We start from the raw sequence: 19,704 nt of genomic DNA on the forward strand, positions 1-19,704 counted from the left end.
AGAGAACTTCCAGTCCCTCAAACCAATCTCCCCTTAAACCATGGCTATTCCTATCCATTTTATCTGTCTTGGTGCAATATCTCTTGGTCTGGGATTCTTGTAGATGGGGCTGTCAGGTGAGGGTAGGGTTAAGTTGTATTTCACAGCAAGATGCTCGGTCAAGATCCAAATGCAAGTCTCATCAGGTTGAGGCACCAGTGGATGACTCTAACTGAAGAACAGTGTCCTGGTAGGAAGGTTTGTACCTTCATGATAGGCAAAATGGGAAAAAAGTTGATGCTCAGTCTTTGAGATCATTAGAAACAGAGATCGATAGATTGGAACTGGTAATTGGCTTATTATTGTCACGTGTACCAAGACACAGTGAATAACTGTTTTGCAAGCCATCCATATAGATCAAAGCAAAACACAAGTGCATCAAGGTAGTACAAGGGTAAAGCAACAACATAATGCAGAATATAATGTTACAGTTACAGAGAAAGTGCAGTGAAGGAAGACAATAAGGTGCAAGGCCACGATGAGGTAGATTGTGAGTTCAAGAGTTCATCATTAATATACAAGAGGTCCATTCAAGAGTCTTAGAACAGTGGGATAGAAGCTGTCCTTGAGCCTGGTGCAGCTTTTGTATCTTCTTCCCTATGGAAGGGGGGAAGAAGAGAGAATGTCCGGGGTGGGTGGGGTCTTTGATTATGCTGGCTGCTTTACTGAGGCAGCAAGAAGTATAGACAGAGTCCATGGAGGGGAGGCTGGTTTCCGTGATGTGTTTGAGCTGTGTCCACAACTCTGCGATTTCTTGTGGTCTTGGGCAGAGCAGTTGCCATACCAAGCCACGATGCATCCAGATAGGATGCTTTCAGTGGTGAGGGTCAACTGGATCATATCGAATTTCCTCAGCTTTCTGGGTGTGAAGGGGATCTAGGACAGTGCAGGAATGTGAAACTGAGCTAGAAGATCAGTCACGATCTTGCTGAATGGCGGAGCAGGCTTGAAGGGCCAAATAGCCGACTCCTACTACTAACTCTCATGTTCTTATTTTATTTTCTTAGATATTACCTAGAATTATGTGAAGTTGCTTTACTGCGCAGGCATGGTAGTGTAGCCGTTAACGTAATGCCAGAGACCCGGGTTCAAATCTGGCCACTGTCTGTAAGGAGTTTGTACGTTCTCCCTGTGTCTGTGTGGGTTTCCTCTGGGTGCTCCGGTTTCCTCCCACATTCCAAAGACGTACAGATTAGGAAGTTGTGGGCACACTATGTTGGCGCCGGAAGCGTGGCGACAATTGCGGGCTGTCCCCAGAACACTGAGCAAAAGATTAATTTCACTGTGTGTTTCGATGTACATGTGACTAATAAAGATATCTTTTCTTATTTTACAAGCTGCATAAGACCTGTTACAGATTATACTGGTGTTGAATGTCTATTACAAAATAGAACAATTCAGTTTGCATTGCAAGAACAATTAATTCTTTTTGTGGTTGTGCGGGAGTTTAGAACTAAGGATCATGGCCTTAGTGTGGGGGCAATTTTCACATCCAGATGAAGCTGCACATTTAGTGTAAGACGTGATTGCATTGGAGAGGATACAAAGGAGGTTATTTAGATGTGGAAACATTGTATAGGCCTGGGGTTATTCTCTTTGCAACAGAGGAGGCTAATCTCTTACTTGAGATTACAAAATTGAGGGGGCTTGGATAGAGTAAATTGTTTCCCATAGCAGAGAGGTCACACACTGAGGGGTGGGGCATGGATTTAATGTAATTGTTTGGGGATTAGAGGAGAGATGAGGAAATTTTTTTTTCACCCAAGGTTGTGCGGGTCTGGAACTCACTAAGTGGATAAGAGAGGTAGAAACCCTTGCCACATTTAAAGAATGTTGGAATATGTACTTCCGATTGCTGTGACATTCAGGACTGCAGACTCAGTGCTGGAAGGTTTTGAACTGTACAGGCATGGTGTTGTATGTTTTCTATGATACTATGAATATCTCTCTCTGCAGTCTTCCTGTGAGATCACACCTTGAGAAATCTGCACTTTTTTACTGTCTTAGCTCAAGAAGGATATGGTTGCCTTAAAGGGAATCTAACAAGGATTCATTGGATTGATTCCTGGGTTGAGAGGCCTGTCCCTTGAGGGGAAAATGAATAGAATGGCCAATGTTCTCTGGAGCTTAGAAGAATAAGACATGACATTTATGAAGGAGTTCGCAAGGTGGTTGTTGAAAGGCTGTTTCCCCGGTGGTGTCCAAAATAAAAAGGCAGAATCTCAGGGTAAACGGCAGTCATTTAGGAGTGGGAAGAAATATCTTCCCTCGGAGGTTTGTAAGTTATTGGAAGCTCCTACTCCAGAGACCTGTTGTTGCTCAGTGTATTCAAGGCAAAGATCAACAGGACACCAAGACATTCGAGTCATGGGGATGGTGTGGGATATAAAAGCTCATCCATGATCTTACTGAATAGTGAAGCAGGCTTAATGGGCTGGATGGCCTCCTTTTTTTAAATATATTTTATAAGGTATCTTTATTAGTCACATGTACATCAAAACACACAGTGAAATGCATCTTTTGAGTAGAGTGTTCTGGGGGCAGCCCGCAAGTGTCGCCACGCTTCCGGCGCCAACATAGCATGCCCACAACTTTCTAACCCATACGTCTTTGGAATGTGGGAGGAAACCGGAGCACCTGGAGGAAACCGGAGCACCCGAAGGAAACCCATGAAGACACGGGGAGAACGTACAAACTCCTTACGGACAGCAGCCAGAATTGATCCTGGGTCGCTGGTGCTGTAAAGCGTTACACTAACCGCTACACTAGATAGGGATGGTGTTTGGGGATTGTAACTGCAAAGGAGCCACAATATGTTATATATTTGGAGACCCAAGAAACTACAGATGCTGGAATCTGGAGCAACAAACAATCTGCTGGGGGAACTCAGTGGGTCAAGCAGCATCTGAGGGGAGGAAAAGGAATTCTTGATGTTTCAGGTCAAAACCCTGTGTCAGGACTACTGTGTGTATGTATGTATGTGTGTGTGTGTGTATATATATATATATATATATATATATATATATATATATATATTTTGCCTGGACTGGAGGGCTTTAGTTACAGGGAGACATTGGATTGGCTGGTCTTGTTTCCCTGGAGCGAAGGAGGCTGAGGGGCGACCTGACAAGAGTGAAATAAAATTATAAGGGGCTTAGATAGCAAAGGTAGTCCGAATCTCTTTCCCATAGCAGGGGTATCATAAACAAGATACCCCAGGTGGAAAGGCCTGTATCCGTACTGTATTGCTTTATGACTCTGACTGTAAGAGGGCATTGGTTTAAGAACTGAATTTGAATTGGAATTGATTTATTATTGTCATGTACCAAAGCGCAGTGGAAAAACTTGTCTTGCATACCGTTCGTACAGATCAATTCATTACACAGTGCATTGAGGTAAAACAATACAGAATGCAGAATAAAGTGGCACAGCTACAGAGAAAGTGCAGGCAGATGATAAAGTGCAAGGTCATAATGAGGTAGATTGTGAGGTCAAGAGTCCATCTTGTCATACTAGGGAACTGTCCTTGTCGTACTAGGAGCTGTCCTTGAGCCTGGTGGTACGTGCTTTCAGGCTTTTGTACCTTCTGCCCAATGGGAAGAGGGAGAAGAGAGAATGTCTGGGTGTTAAAGGTGAGAGGAATGAGTTTTAAAGAGTGTCTGAGAGGAAAGTTTTATGCACAGAGGGTGTTTTGCATCTGGGGCATGTTGCCAGAGGAGGTGATGGAATCCAATACAATTACTATGTTTAAGAGACATTTAGACAGGCACTTAGATAGGCAAGGCATAGAAGGATACGGACCTCGTGGACAAATGGAATTAGTGGAGGTGGGCAAAAAAAAGGGTGGCATGGATGTGTTGGGCCGAGGGGCCTGTTTCTGTGCTGTACAACTCTGACTTTTTATTTGAATGAAAATCTTCACCTTAAGATAATCTCATTTGACTGGAGCAGGCTCACAATATAAAACTCAGAACAGGAACGAAAGTAGGTTGAAAATCAACAAACTGTAAATGCTGGAAATGTGAAATGAAAACAGAAAATTCTGGAAACACTCAGCAGGTCAGGCAGCGCCTGTGGAGAGAGGAAGGGAGCATCTCACATGGAAGACCCATTATCAGAACTGGGAAGGGGAGAAAACGAATCGGTTTTATGTTGCAGAGAAGGCAGGGAGAGGGGTGGACAGGAGAAAGGGGCTAGCTATGAGAGGGTGGGGCCAGGGTTATCCCGTTTATGAGTGTAGATTCTCTGATCCTGTACAAAGTCAATGCATTGGATTGCAGTCCAAGAAGCGTGATTCATGCAGTCCCCTACAATCAGGTCCTTGTTGTATGAAGTATGAGGTCCATGTTCATCATGAATCTGGACATGGAGGTGGGATAGCTCCCATACCAGACCCACGTTTTGGTATTGGTTTTGGTTTATCATTGTTACTTGTACTGAGGTACAGTGAAAATCTTGTCTTGCATACCGATCGTACAGGTCAATTCATTACACAGTGCAGTTACATTGAGTTAGTACAGAGTGCATTGAGGTAGTACAGGTAAAAACAATAACAGTACAGAGTAAAGTGTCACAGTTACAGAGAAAGTGCAGTGCAATAAGGTGCAAGTTCGCAACAAGGTAGATCGTGAGGTCAGAGCCCATCTCATTGTATAAGGGAACCGTTCAATAGTCTTATCACAGTGGGATAGAAGCTGTCCTTGAGCCTGGTGGTACGTGCCCCCAGGCTCCTGTATCTTCTACCTGATAGGAGAGGGGAGAAGAGAGAATGACCCGGGTGGGTGGGGTCTTTGATTATGCTGGCTGCTTCACCAAGGCAGCAAGAGGGAGGAGGAGGGGAGGCTGGCTTCCGTGTCGCGCTGGGCTGTGTCCACAACTCTCTGCAGTTTCTTGCGGTCCCGGGCAGAGCAGTTGCCATACCAAGCCATGATGCATCCAGATAGGATGCTTTCTATGGTGCATCGTTTTATTCATTTGTGGGATGTGGATATTGCAGGCAAAGCCAACATTCATCACCCATCCCTAACCACGGTGGTGAACTGCCGCCTTGAACCACTGCAGTCCTTTAGGTGAGGGTACTCTCACAGTGCTGAGTTCCATGACTGGAGGCAAGGCTCACTCTGGAGTGTATTGGGCTTCCCCTTTTCCTATCTTCAGCCCTGAAGAAGGGTCCTGATCTGAATCGTTGGCCGTCTGTTTTTCTCCGCAGATGTGGGTTGAATGATGCTTCTGTTCCCTATGTTCTTAAGTTTACCCCTTACAATATGTACAAATAATATCCAACGGGGTAGACATTGCCAGTGACTTGGAGCTATTCAGAAATCACATGTTGTCTCTCAGCATCACATGGCCTGTAGTCTAAATGTAAACATGATAAAAGCCATTGAATTGAGTCTCAAAGACTAGTTTGGAAACAGACCCTGGAAACAATAAGATGTAACGGTAGATCACACTTACAAAATCTTAACGAACACAGAACATAGAACAGTATAGCACAGGAACAGGCCCTTCAGCCCACGATGTTGTGCCAAACCAATTAAACTGGTAATTAAATGCCTAACTAAACTAATCCCTACTGCCTGCACATGGCCCATATCCCTCCATTCTCTGCACGTCCTAAGAGCCTCTGGAATGCCTCTGTTGTATTTGTCTCCACTACCACCCCTGGCAGCACATTCCAGGCACCCACACTTTTGTTTTTAAACAACAACAACAACTTGCCTCACACATCTCCTTCAAACTTACCCCCCCCCACCTTAAATGCATGTCCTCCAGACATACCGACCCTGGGAAAAAGGTACTGGCTGTCTACTCCATCTGTGCCTCTCATAATCGTAAATTGGTTTATTATTGTCACGTGTACCAAAGTACAGTGAAAAACTTTGTTTTGCATGTCATCCATACAGATCATTTTGTTACAACAGCGCATTGAGGTAGTACAAGGGAAATTAATAACAGAATGAAGTGTTACAGTTACAGAGAAAGTGCAGTGCAGGCAGACAATAAGGTACAAGGTCATAATGAGGTAGACTGTGAGGTCAACGGTCTATCTTATCATACTAGGACTGTTCAATAGTCTTATAACAGTGGGATAGAAGCTGTCCTTGAGCCTGGTGGTACGTGCTTTCAGGATTTTGTATCTTCTGACCGATGGGAGCGGGGAGAAGAGAGTATGTCTGGGGTGGATGTGGATCTTTGATTATGCTGGCTGCTTTACTGAGGCAGTGAGAAGTGTAGACAGAGCCCACGGAGGGGAGGCTGGTTTCCGTGATGTACTGAGCTGTGTCCACAACTCTCTGCGGTTTCTTGTGGTCATGGGCAGAGCAGTTGCCGTACCAAGCCGTGATCAGGTCTCCCCTCAGCCTCTGCCACTCCAGAGAAAACAAACCTAGTTTGTCCAACCTCTCCTTATTGCTCATGCCCTCTAATCCAGGCAGCATCCAGGGAAACCTCTTCTGCATCCCCTCTACCCTCTGCATCCTTCGAATACAAGCTTTTCAAAATCTATATAGTCTGCCACAAAGGAAGTGATCAATAGTTGACTTGTTTGTTTTCTCCTTCGGTTTACAGGTCTGTCAACTACTCTGCTTCCAGGAATGATACTTCCTCTGCTGAGCTGGACAACAAGATGAAATGCGGATAGGCGAAGGCTCCACCTCCTCTGTTCACGAGCCCTAAGTTTTAACCAGAGTATTTTGGACACAGTCACGGAGCAAAAATGGTGAGCAGGTTGCTCAGTGGAAACTCCCTGGCTCGGTTCTGCCAGAAGCTGAACAGAGTGAAGACCTTGGAGGAGAATATGATGGAGACTGCCCTGAATAGGTGCCTGTCTACTCTGGACCTGACCATGCTCGGCATTGGCGGTATGGTTGGCTCTGGCCTTTACGTCCTCACCGGCACAGTTGCCAAGGACGTTGCTGGCCCTGCTGTCATCATTTCCTTCATCTTTGCAGGTTTCGCTTCTCTGCTGGCTGCTTTCTGCTACGCAGAGTTCGGATCCCGCGTGCCAAAGACAGGCTCGGCCTACATGTTCACCTATGTCTCTGTTGGCGAGATCTGGGCCTTCATGATTGGCTGGAACATCATCCTGGAATATATGATTGGTGGAGCTGCTGTGGCCCGTGCCTGGAGTGGCTACCTAGATTCCATCTTCAACCACAAGATACGGAACTTCACCGAAACGTACATCGCCACGTGGAACGTACCCTTCCTTGCCCCCAACCCCGACATGTTGGCGGCAGGGATATTGCTGGTTGCCACGGCGTTCATCACTTGTGGGGCCAAAGTGTCCTCGTGGCTGAACCACGTGTTTTCAGCCATCAGTTTGGGAGTGATTCTCTTCATCCTGATATTTGGCTTCATCCTGGCCGATCCAACGAACTACAGTGCCAAGGAGGGTGGCTTTGCACCCTTTGGGTTTTCGGGAATCATGGCTGGCACGGCAACCTGCTTCTTCGCCTTCGTGGGGTTTGATGTCATTGCAGCCTCCAGCGAAGAGGCTCGCAACCCCCAGAAGTCTATCCCCATAGCAACAGCAATCTCCCTGGGCCTGGCCACTGTGGCCTACACCTTAGTATCTACAGTGCTCACTCTGATGGTTCCCTGGCACTCCCTGAACCCGGACTCCGCCCTCTCAGATGCCTTCTACAGACGAGGATACTCCTGGGCTGGATTCATCGTGGCTGTGGGATCTATCTGTGGTAAGAGTGGGAGAGCTGGAGGGTAGATTCCTTTACATTTCTAAGTTTGCTCAGTGGAATACTGCTCTAACTTTTGATCTTCACTCAATGCCTCACATTTCCATCAAATCGTAGTCCATGTAGTAATAATCATGACCTCCTTTCCCTTTTAGGAGATTTGCAATTGAATGCTTACCGCTCTTTAGAAGGGTGAAACACCTTGGTAGCCACCTATGATTTATCATCAAATCATTAGAGAACTAAACATTTTCTTTCTAGTTGAGAAACTGTGATGAGCAACCAAGACTTAGAAGTTATAAGGAACCTCTCAACCTCTCCTGTGATCAAGGGGGAAATTCGTCACCCAGAATGAGTTGAATGAGGGAAGCCCCTTTTTCTCATTCGGTTGCTTTTCGTGTTGCTCCAGATTCCAGCACCTGCAGTCTCCTGAGTCTCCGTATTTTCTTGATTGGTAGCTGACCTTCAAACTGTAACTCCTGCGTCAGGAAGGACTCAATGCCCGGGATTTGTGTCGTTGTGGAGAGCAATTCTGACCGGAAAAGAACGGTCAGAATCCTGCTTGATGAGGTAGAACAGGCCACACCCACATGAGCCCTGCCCACAGTCTGTCACTTACTTTTCCAACAAAATGTTGGGAATGAGTTGGTCAAGGGATTTGAGTAGTCAAGGTGTTAGCAGTTAAATTTAATGCAAAACTGTGTACCAGTGGCAGGTAAGAAATAGCTGACATGCATCCCTGAGAATGCTCCCTGGGAATTCTCTGGGCTTTTCCAGTGAGCCAACAGCAAAGGTTTTGCAGGCCACAAGTTTACTTGGTGCACTTACAGCTGAGAAAGTCCAACGTCAGGTCCTCACTCAGAGGTCCTTGTGGCTTGCAATTTGTTACGATAACTTGGTATCTTGGGTAAATTAAGGGACCATCCAGGTCAACTCTGGAAAAGTTACTGGGGAGTGATCCCTGGCTTAAATAGAAAGACAACTTCCATATGTGCAGAGGCATGGTGGGAGCAGAGGTGGCTTGCCTGATCCAGGGGATTGTTGTAGTTGTAGTTCTTTACTCACTCAGCTAGCAGTTGCCTCGGGTGCAACTGGATGCAGCACAGTGGGTCTGGTGAGGAGCAAGCATTGTGGCCTTTCTGCAGCTGCTGCAGCAGCCTGCTATGAAGCTGCACATGTGGCACCCGGAATCAGTGCTGCGCATCAGTCTAGCCGCAGTATGTGGGCTGGAGGATCCTCTGTCTCAGCTAAATGCCAAACTTCCCAGCATATCGTGCTTCATGGATAGTTTTGAAGTAACTTAGGGTGACACAAAAAGGGCTTGGGGTGACAGAGTGCAGCAGTTAATAGATCTGCTGCCTCAGAGCTCCAGCAACTGGGGTTCAATCCTGACCTCGGGCGCTGTCCATGTGGAGTTTGCCTGTGACCATGTGGGTTTCCTCTGGATGCTCTGGTTTCCTTCCATGTCTTAAAGACGTGCGGGTCGGTAGGTTAATTGTCTGCTGTACATTGTCTCCGAGTGTGTAGGTGAGGTCTAGAGTTGATGGGAATGTGGGGAGAATAAGTTACAGGGAATAGGATTGTTCTGTGAGCCAGCAATAACAAAATGGCCTCCTTCCATGTCGTAAGAAAATATTATGATAATACGGGATGGTAAATGTGGTAAGAGTCTTGAAATTAATCAATTTGCAGAGGAACAGTTAACAAATCTTTAAGTGCATATCAAAAACTCTAAAGCATACATCAAAGTAGGTGTTGGGTATATTAACAATGCCGGGCTGATAACTACAGAAACAACAAACAAAAATCTGGAGGAACTCACTGGGTCAGGCAGCATCTGTGGAGGGAAATGGACAGTCGATGTTTCGGGTCGAAACCCTTCACCTCTTCAAATGTCGTCTGTCCATTTCCCTCCACAGATGCTGCCTGACCCACTGAGTTCCTCCAGAATTTTGTTTGTCGTTCCAGATTCCAGTATCCGCAGACTCCTGTGTCTCCTGATAACCACGTGCAGAGACAGGCCAATTAGTCCAACAGGTCCCTGTTGCAATTTACTAGCCTCCTCACACTTTTCTTCATCTGTGACCATAGACATATCCTTCTACACCTCTTCTTCATGTGTTTATCAAGCTACCCATTAAATGCATCTCTATGATTCACATCAATTACGTCTTGAGATAGCCTCTTCAATCTACCATCCAACCCCTGGGTAAAGAATTTCCTACTGGAGTAATTAGGGGCTAACTTATACATTTGGACTCCAGTTCTGGTCCCCACAGACATCGAGACATGTGGCGGCATGGTAGTGTAGTGATTAGTGTAACACTATTACAGCGCCAGCGACCCGGGTTCAATTCCCTCTGCTGTCTGTAAGGAGTTTGTACGTTCTCCCTGTGTGTCTGTGTGAGTATCCTCTGGGTTCTCCGGTTTCCTCCCACGTTCCCAAAAAGTTGAGGGCGTGCTATGTTGGCACCGGAAGCGTGGCGACACTTGCGGGCTGCCCCCAGAATGTTCTCAGTAACGCAAAAAGATTCATTTCACTGTGTGTTTCGATGTACATGTGACTAATAAATGAATAATAATGTTCTGTGAAGCTTTGAAGATTCAGTCAGATCAGCGCTCAACCTCCCTCCCCCCAAACACAAAATATTGCAGAAAATCTGAAATAATAACAGAATGTGCAAGGAATACAAGGAATAGTCAGGCAGCATCTGTAAAGGGAGAAGTTTCAGGTCAACTAGCAGAACTGGTAAAAGGTGGAGGTAGGACAAGAACTAGGTTTCAGAGAAAGCTGGGATGGAGAGACGGGAACAAAGGGGATGTTCGGTGGAAAGCAGGGAGCGATCAACTGACAATAAGGGACGTGAGAACAGAGCAAAAGTGACGCAAAAGATGGACCTAGACCAATGAGTTCTAGTCATTCAACTATTCCTAGTATTGATCCAGTCAGTCTATTCTGTACTCTCCATTCCCTCTCTCTCCTCTATATGTTGGAGCATATAGAACTCAGTCTTTTTCCTAGGGTTGAGGTATCAAGAACTAGAGGGCATAGGTTTAAGGTGAGACGGGAGAGATTTAATAGGAACTTGAGGGGCAACTTTTTGTCCGTATATGGAATGAGCTGCCGGAGGAAGTGGCTGAGAGGGGTACAATAACTTTTAAAAGACAGTTGGACAGGTATATGGATTGGAAAGGTTTAGAAGGTAATGGGCCAAACATGGGCAAATGGGACTGGCTTGGATGGGGCAGGTTGGTTGACGTGGACCAGTTGGGCCAAAGGGCTTGTTTACGTGGTATGACTCTGTCTCTATGTGGCACAGAAAGAGGCCACTTGACCAATATACTCCATGCTGGCAGTGATGCTCCACTCAAGTCTTCTGCTGAGCATTCTTATCTAACCTTCAGTGTAACCCTCTATTCCTTTCTCCATCACATGCTTGTTCAGCTGCCCCCTTAAGTATAAGAATATAAGAACTGGGAGCAGGAGTAGGCCATGTGGTTCTGTTCCACCATTCAACAAGATCATGGCTGGTCTTCTACCTCAGTGCCGTTATCCTGAACTATCCCCATATCCATTGATTCCTCAGAGTGAACTCAATGACCGAGCTTCCTCGATCGTCTGGAATAGAGAATCTCTTTTGAACCAGCATTTAGAACCAGCATTTAATTGCCCATTCCTAGTTGCCCATGAGAAGGTGGTGAGCTACCTTCTTGAACCACTGCAGTCCTTGAGGTGTGGGTATACCCACAATGCTGTTAGGGAGAGGGTTCCAGGATTTTGACCTAGCAACTGTAAGAGAATGACGATATATTTCCAAATCAGGATGGCGTGTGGCTTGGTGTTCCCCTTGCTTTTACTGCCCTTATCCCCTTGTAGCTGGTAGAGGTCGCAGGTTTGGAAGACCACACTTGGAGTATTGTGTTCAGTTCTGGTCACCTCATTATAGGAAGGATGTGGAAGCTTTAGAGAGGGTGCAGAGGAGATTTACCAGGATGCTGCCTGGATTGGAGAGCATGTCCTATGCAGATAGGTTGAGCAAGCGAGGGCTTTTCTCTTTGGAGAGAAGGAGGATGAGAGGTGACTTGATAGAGGTGTACAAGATAAGAGGCATAGACCGAGCGGACAGTCAGAGACTTTTTCCCAGGGTGATGATGACTAACACGAGGGGACATAATTCTAAGGTGATTGGAAGAAGGTATAAGGGGGATGTCAAGGGTAAGTTTTTTACACAGTGGTGGGGGCATGGAACGCACTGCCTGCAGAGGTTGTGGGGGCAGCTACATTAGGGACATTTGAGAAACTCTTAGGTGGACACATGAATGATAGAGAAATGGAGGGCTATGTGGGAGGGGAGGGCTATATAGATCTTAGAGCAGGGTAAAATGTAGGCACAACATTGTGGGCCGAAGGGCCTGTGCTGTTCTATGTTCTTAGGTGCTGTCTAAGGAGTTTTGGTGAGTTGCTGCAGTGCATCCTGTAGATGGTACAAACTGCTGGTGCTGTGTATCAGTGGTGGAGGGAGTGAATGGTTGCAGATGGGGTGCCCATCAAGCAGGCTGCTACGTCTGTATGGTGTCGAGCTCCTTGAGTGATGTTGATGCTGCACTTATCCAGGCAAGTGCAGTGTTCCATCTCACTCCTGACAAGAGTTCCATAAAAAATTAAAATATGTGATTAATGTAGGAATAGTGTAAGTGGGTGCTTGATGGTTAGCGCAACTCATTGGCAGAAGGGTCTGTTTCTATGCCGTCTCTCTCAATGACTCTGAGTCTAGTTTCAAAGATTAGCACCTCAGCTGTTGAAGAACCTGAGTGAAATCTTTACAGCCAGATACCTCATCCTTTGGGGGAAAAGGAGTCAAACGCTCCTTGGTCAAAATATCTTTCCTAAGAAAGGTTTGGAGTTTTCAGAGATCCTTCAGCAGGATTACAGAATATCTGAGTCACTCTCAAACAACTTGATATTTTCAGGAATGGGTGTAGTTGTGCAGGGTAAATGCCAAGAAGATCCATTCATTCTGCATGGAATTTAAAGAAATTTAGATAAGGGTAGAATCCTGGGATCTATCTCACACTCTCCACCACCATTCCGTAACTTTGAAGATCTACGGTAAATGTTCCCCACCTCGAGAACAACTCCAGCTTCTGCTGCGTCTGCACATAACCAATGTCACTCCTCCTCGGTAATGTTCAAGTCGATATTTGAACCCTCTCCAAGGCATCGATATATCTGGGATAGTGACTCAGAAAACCAACTGCTGTCTTTCCCAGTGTCTGGTTTGTTTTGTGGGCCCAGGACAAGAAATGTAAAACATGAAGCTGTCCGACAGCATTTGGGTACAAAGAAAGGTAATGCTAGTGGTCGCTGGTACCTGTAGACTTACGTCCAGCTGGTTCTAGGCTTTTGGGAGGGGAGGGGGGCAAAGAGGTATGATCAATGAATATTTCTGAGAGAGATCCTGAAGCCATTATAACTGCACCATGGAATTCTCTCTTGTTGATTTGATAATTTCAGTGTTGAGCTCTATACTGAAAGTACAGTGTTGAGCCTTCAATAAGCAGCCTGGCTTTCTGCCCATTATCCATTTTATGGTTGCCTTTTGGAAGCACCCTATTCCTGCATTATTATGTAAAAACAAGCTTGCATAACACCCACTGAACCAGTTATACTGGCCTGTCCCCAAACCTCTATGCCTCTCTTCCCTCTCTTAAGGCCCTCCTTTGAGCAAACTTTGGTTCATCTGATGTGTTGGGCCACATCGTCCAACCGATGTCCGCCAGGGTTGTGGGGATGCAAGGTGAGCAGCCCGGCATTGAGAAACAAGCCTGCTGAGCTCTCACCCCACGGTGGACTCTGCAACACTTGCCGATCACGGGCCCGTGGGGAAATCATGTGGCTGGTTCTCACAAACTGATGACATTAACAATTAACGTTATACTCCCCTCCTCCAACGCTCCCTGTGGTTCCACTTCCCAAAGCCTAGGGTTGCCTTTCCCAGTAATAAGTATGAATAGGATTCAACCAATGTAATGACATTAATAACCTATGTTTGGAATATTGCAATTCATTGCATAATGATAATATTAAGTCATCCTTGCCAACATGTTAAGCCATTACTCCAAGAACAATTGATAACTTCACCCAGATCATGACCTAGAATCAGATTTATTATCACTGACATGAAATTTGCCGTTCTGTGGCAGCAGTATAGTGTAAAAGCATAAAATCTATAAATAGTGCAAATAAAAAGGAATAATGAGGTAGTGTTCATGGACCGTTCAGAAATCTGATGGTGGAGGGGAAGAAGCTGTTCCTGAATCATTGAGTTTGGGTCTTCAGGCTCCTGTACCTCCTCCCTGCTGGGATAAATGGGAATATCACAGACTTCCTAGACTGGGGTGAGAGTGCACTGTTGGGTGGCAGTGGGGGAACCTTCACTCTGAACATCTTATTGTATACAGGCTGGGGGGTGTTTGTGAAGAGAGGTGTGGGAAGTCACAACAAGGCCAAGTTCTGGAGCCAGGCCAAGTGAGTAAAGAGGACAGGCTTGTTCACTCCGACTCTGCTCACAGCTAGAGAGGACTTGAAAATGGTAGAAGGACTGGACGCAATGGTGCCAGCTCACCCTTGTCCAGTTCTGCATCTAGTGGTTATAGTCTGAACTCTCAGGAGACTGCAGATGCTGGAATCTGGAGCAACAAACAATCTGCTGGAGGAACTCATGGGGGGGGGGGGGGGGGGGGGCGGGGAAGGAATTGTTGATGTTTCTGGTTGAAACCCTGTATCAGGACTGAGGGTGGAGAGGGCAGACGGCTGGTATAAAGAGGAAGAGTGGAGTGCTGAGACAGGAGGGGTGAAAGGTGATGGGCTGGTTGTGGTCTGAACTGCTTCCCAAACAAAAACTTGTCTGTCCAGTTGGATAGAATGTTTGAAATTGGTGATAATGTCAGGGCTAAACCCTATGAAATCTACCATTATAGTGTTAGAACAGATATTGAGAAGTACTTATTTTAGGAACTGTGACCATGAAGGCCCTTTTATAGGAACCACAACAAGCTGTTTCCAGAAGATATCAGTTGGGGCCTGCCTGTGTGTTAGAAAGTTGGTCAGTGACGGACATCCCCAAACCTTTCCTGCATTACCTTAGCAAGTCAGAGTGGGACTTCTGTCTTTTCTCCAAATTAATTATGGTGTTTTCTACCTCTTGTCTCCAGAGATAATAGTCAAGGTGTGGAGTTTGAGGTTCCACTGCTAATTAGATTTAATGAGGGTCAGGGATTGATGTGTTTTATTGGTTTGTAAGTGCCGAAATTGAAGTTGTTCCAGTCCACGTATCACCCTTGTCCACCCCTCCCCTCCCAACCCCTCACCACTCTGGAGACTCTGCCCCTTCCTGGGGTCTCACTCGGTCCGGGATCTCAGCAGTCCGGCTGTGCGCATCGGAGCTGGGAGATTCAGCTCCCAATGTTTTGGTGACAGACCCTCTGTACCGACTGGTGAGGGGGTCTGAAACTATGAGTACAGGCAGGTACAACCCCAGCTGCTTTAGAACACAGAACAGTCCAGCACAGGAACAGGCCCTTCAGCCCACTAATTTGTGTCAATCTAATTAAACTAGTAATTAAATGCCTAACTAAACTAATACCTTCTGTTTACACAATGGCCATATCTCTCCATTCTCTGCACATTCATGTGCCTGGCTAAGAGCAGCTTAACTGCCTCCACCACCAACCCTGGTAGCACATTCCAGGCACCCACCACACTTTTTTTAAAAAAAAACTACTTGCCCCACTCATTTTCTTTGAATTTACCCCCTCTCATCTCAAATGCATGTCCTCTAGTATTAGACATTTTGACCCTGGGGAAAAGATACCAGCTGCCTACTCTATCCATGCCTCTCATAATCTTATAAACCTCTATCAGCCTCCGCTGCTCCAGAGAAAACAACCCAAGTTTGTCCAACCTCTCCTCATAGCACATGCCCTCTAATCCAGGCAGCATCCTGGTGACCTTCTTCACCCTCTCCAGAGCCTCCACATCCTTCCTATAATGGGGTGACCAGAATTGAATGCAACACTCCAGGTGCAGCTTAACCAGAGTTTTATAAAGCTGCAACATAACTTCCTGACTCTTGAACTCAATGCCTCGACTAATAAAAGCAAGCATACCTTCTTTACCAAGGATAAGGTCACAGAGTCATAGAATCATACAGCATAGAAACAGGTCATTTGGCCCAATTTATCCACTCTGACCAGTTGCCACCTATACATATTAATCCCATCTTCCAGCATTTGTTCCACAGCCTAGGATGATCCAGCCCAATATGACCTCAGTGTTTTTGTCTGCTTATGTTCTTGTGAAACAACTTGGGAAGTAAGGGCCACAGTAAAGTCATCAGGCCAGTTCCACTGATGACCAGCCAGCAGTTTTGTCGAGCAACGACTGGCTAGCTGTGGTGTGCATGACAACAGGCCTCATTGGGAAAGTACAGAGGGTGCTGAAGAACCATCCACCCTCTTGTTCTGGGCCCGGCACTGAGTGCAGCAGCAAAGCTGCAACACTCTGAACTGAGTTTCAGGAAACACTTCATATCTGGCCCCTCAGCTGTACAACTATAAATCCTGGCACATCCAGCATGGCCCCATTCATTTCCATGGAAAAAGTAAATGAGGCTGAGTGTTTGCTTTTATTAAACTTTATTTTTAAGTAATTATAAAGTCATAGCAGGAAAACAGGCTCTTCAGCCCATTAATCTGTGCTAACCATCAGCTACCCATTTACACTAGTCCTACATTATTCCAATTTTTTTTACTCTCCCTGCATTCTCACCAACTCCCCATAGATTCTATCACTCACCTACACATTAGAGGTAATTTACAGCGGCCAATTAATCTGCCAACCCGCACGTCTCTGGGGTGTGGGAGGATACCAGGGCACCCGGAGGAAACCCACACAGTCACAGGGAGAACGTGCAGACTCCACACAGTCACACATCCCCGAGGTCAGGATTGAACCCGGGTCTCTGGTGCTGGGAGGCGGTGGCTCTACTTGCTGTGCCACTGTGCCACCTTAGTGTCTTACTGATGTTTTTAACGTGTTTAGATTTGATCACATTTTTAAACACAGTTGATATTTTTAAAAAATAATTTAAAAAAGATTATTGTAACTCTTCCAGAGACATTTAGCAACAGTGGGAAAGGTCTTTTGCCAACGTGAGCTGTCAGAAGATCATCAGGGAGGGGCCTTGGTTTGCACAGCCTGGGGCCTATTTGCCACTCATGGACTGCAGAACAGCCACAACCAAGTGAGCCAAGTAGCTGTGCAGATTAAATGCAATAGTGGATATCCCACTACTGCAAGGCGCAGGCAGGGTCAAGCACAATCTGGCCTATTTTATAGATGGAGTTTCCTTGATTCATCTCTTGAATGGTATTAATCCCCTTTTGTTTTCTCCCTCTTCTCAAGCGATGAACACGGTTCTTCTCAGCAACCTGTTTTCCCTGCCCCGGATTGCCTACGCCATGTCTGAAGATGGGCTGCTCTTCAAGGTATTTTCGCAGGTGAACCCAGTCACCAAGGTCCCTGTGCTTGGCATCGTGGTCTTTGGAATCCTGATGGCCATCTTGGCCCTGGTGTTTGACCTGGAATCCCTGGTGCAATTCCTGTCCATCGGAACGCTGCTGGCTTATACCTTTGTCGCCGCCAGCATCATCGTGTTGCGCTACCGGATGGAAAAAGCTGATGCCTCCCAGTTGCCGGCGCCCAATCAAAGCCCCCAACCCCAGGACAGTGGGGGGCTGAAAGAATACGAGTCATTTTCGGATAAACTCCAGCTGGTGGAAAGGCAGAAGTCGACCAAAGAGAAAAGGGAGCCAGGTCAACTGAAGTCCTCCTTCGAGCCTTACTTACACTTCCTGGACAGTTTTGCACCAGGAGAACTTGTGATGGTGGCAGTTGTCACTCTGGTCGGCTGTTCCACTTGCCTGGGCTGCATACTGATATTTGGCAGCAGTTACCTCCATCTGCCACAGTGGGCTTTCATTTTATTCACCACTCTCTTTACAATTGGCTTTCTCATCAGCTTGTTCCTGATATGGATTCACGAGCAGCAACAGAAACTATGTACTTTTCAGGTAAGTCCTTGCAAACTTCTCAGGAAACGCTCCGTCATCTCAGGCAGAGTTTGGCATGACACACAGAGTGGTCTGAATTACTGCAGTCAGTCAGTGTGCTTGCAGGATTATACCAGAAAACGCCACAGATTTTGAGCTGAAATGATACTCTGGGTCATAAAACCTACCAGGAAGTGATTCCTATATATTAAGAACTAGACTTCATTTCAGCTCATAATCTGTGGTGTTTTCTGGTATAATTGTGCAAGCACAGTTGCTGACAGTAATAATTGGGAAGATAAATTGCTGCACAAAGTGCTTTGAACAGTATGTTCTCTTCACAGAGAGGAGGTGGTGGAATCAGACATAATTAGTATGTTTAAGAGTCATTTAGACAGACACCTAAACAGGCAAGGCATGGAAGGATACGGATCCAATGCGGGCAAACGGGATTAGTGTAGGTAGGCAAAAAGGTTGCCTACCTACACTATGGGCTGAAGGGCCCATGCAATTCTGACTCTGGGAAGGGTTTAAAGGGAAACTTTAATTATTGTTGGAAGTTATAAGTGAGTTTGAGAGAGCAGATGGAGAGAAATTGTATCCGGGTGGCAGCTGGTGAACTGACGACACAGTTTTAATTGGAAAAGAAGGCAGTGGGAGAGAGAAGATTCTTTTCAACACTGCCTAAAAGGTGTGGTAACAAGGCTTCGTGGTTTGAGCCCACAAGTACACACAGATATTAAATAACTAACAGGTTAGGAGGAAGTAGTTGTTGTATTACATTAAAAATGATAAGCAATCCAGCCTTGGGTGTTTGAGATCTGTTTGAGATGCAAATCATGACTTTCTCAGCTAGGACAGACCAGGACCGTGAGGGCATGTAACGACATGCAGATTAACCCACCTATGGTCCTTGCATGCTGTGTGAAGCCCCCATCCAGAGCTGGAGAAGGCCTCTTTCTGAAGGCTAACCACCTCACCGAGGCTCCACAATATAGCCCTGGCTTGTGAAGAACTAATCAGTTATTCTACGTGGATTCCAAATGAAATTCCACCCTTCACAGTTTGGAGTCACCCACACAGCATATTCAAACTATCTTGTGTTTCTCTAATCATTGCTCTTGGCACACTTTGAGATCCATGTCCATGCATGCTTTTGACCTCTCTCTGCAACAGCACCAATTCCCCTGACTCTCTCAGGGCTGTCCTGGATAGAGTGGACGTGGAGATTGTGTTTCCATTAGTAGAGGAGTCTAGGATCCGAGGGCACAGCCTCAAAATAAAGGGATGAAAAACACAATGATGCTGGAGGAACTCAGCAGGCCAGGCAATGACCGCCTGCTTTTCTCCACGGATGCTGCCTGGCCTGCTGAGTTCCTCCAGCATCATCGTGTTTTTCATCTAAATTCCAGCATCCGTAGTCTCTTATTTCTCAGAATAAAGGGATGTCCCTTTTAGAACCGAGATGAGGAGGAACTTCTTCAGCCAGAGGGTGGTGAATCTGTGGAATTCGTCACCACAGAGGGCTGTGGAGGCCAAGTCATTGGAGGCATTTAAGGCAAGAATTGATAGGTTCTTGATTGGTAAGGGGGTTAAGGCGATGGGGGGAAGGTGGCAGAATGGGGTTGAAAAAAAATCAGCCATGATTGAATGGCGGACCAGACTTGATGGGCCAAATGGCCTAATTCTGCTCCTATATCTTGTGCCCCTATGGTCCTGGTCCCCATGCCTCTTTATCCTGAGCCACATTCAGTGTTTCAACAGAAGAATTCTTCCTTTAAAACATGGACGGTTGCGAAGTTCTTGAGTTCCAATACTGCTTTGGATCCTTCTTGTCGTCCACTTTGCTCTGATG

At 46.1% G+C, this 19,704-nt stretch overlaps 1 protein-coding gene across 4 annotated transcripts in view; it reads left to right on the top strand.

The window, feature by feature from the left end:
* The window catches only part of slc7a4 (solute carrier family 7 member 4), a 34,717-nt gene that overhangs the window by 4,598 nt on the left and 10,415 nt on the right, over positions 1-19,704 (top strand). For all 4 annotated transcript variants that reach the window (XM_052032245.1, XM_052032247.1, XM_052032246.1 and 1 more), the window contains 2 exons: positions 6,610-7,739; positions 17,203-17,870. In XM_052032245.1, coding sequence (XP_051888205.1) covers positions 6,758-7,739; positions 17,203-17,870 — 1,650 coding nt within the window. In that variant the 5' untranslated portion in view covers positions 6,610-6,757. The remainder of the gene's footprint in view (positions 1-6,609; positions 7,740-17,202; positions 17,871-19,704) is intronic.

Source organism: Pristis pectinata, chromosome 17, assembly GCF_009764475.1.
Source record: "Pristis pectinata isolate sPriPec2 chromosome 17, sPriPec2.1.pri, whole genome shotgun sequence".
Classification (NCBI taxonomy): Eukaryota; Metazoa; Chordata; class Chondrichthyes; order Rhinopristiformes; family Pristidae; genus Pristis; species Pristis pectinata.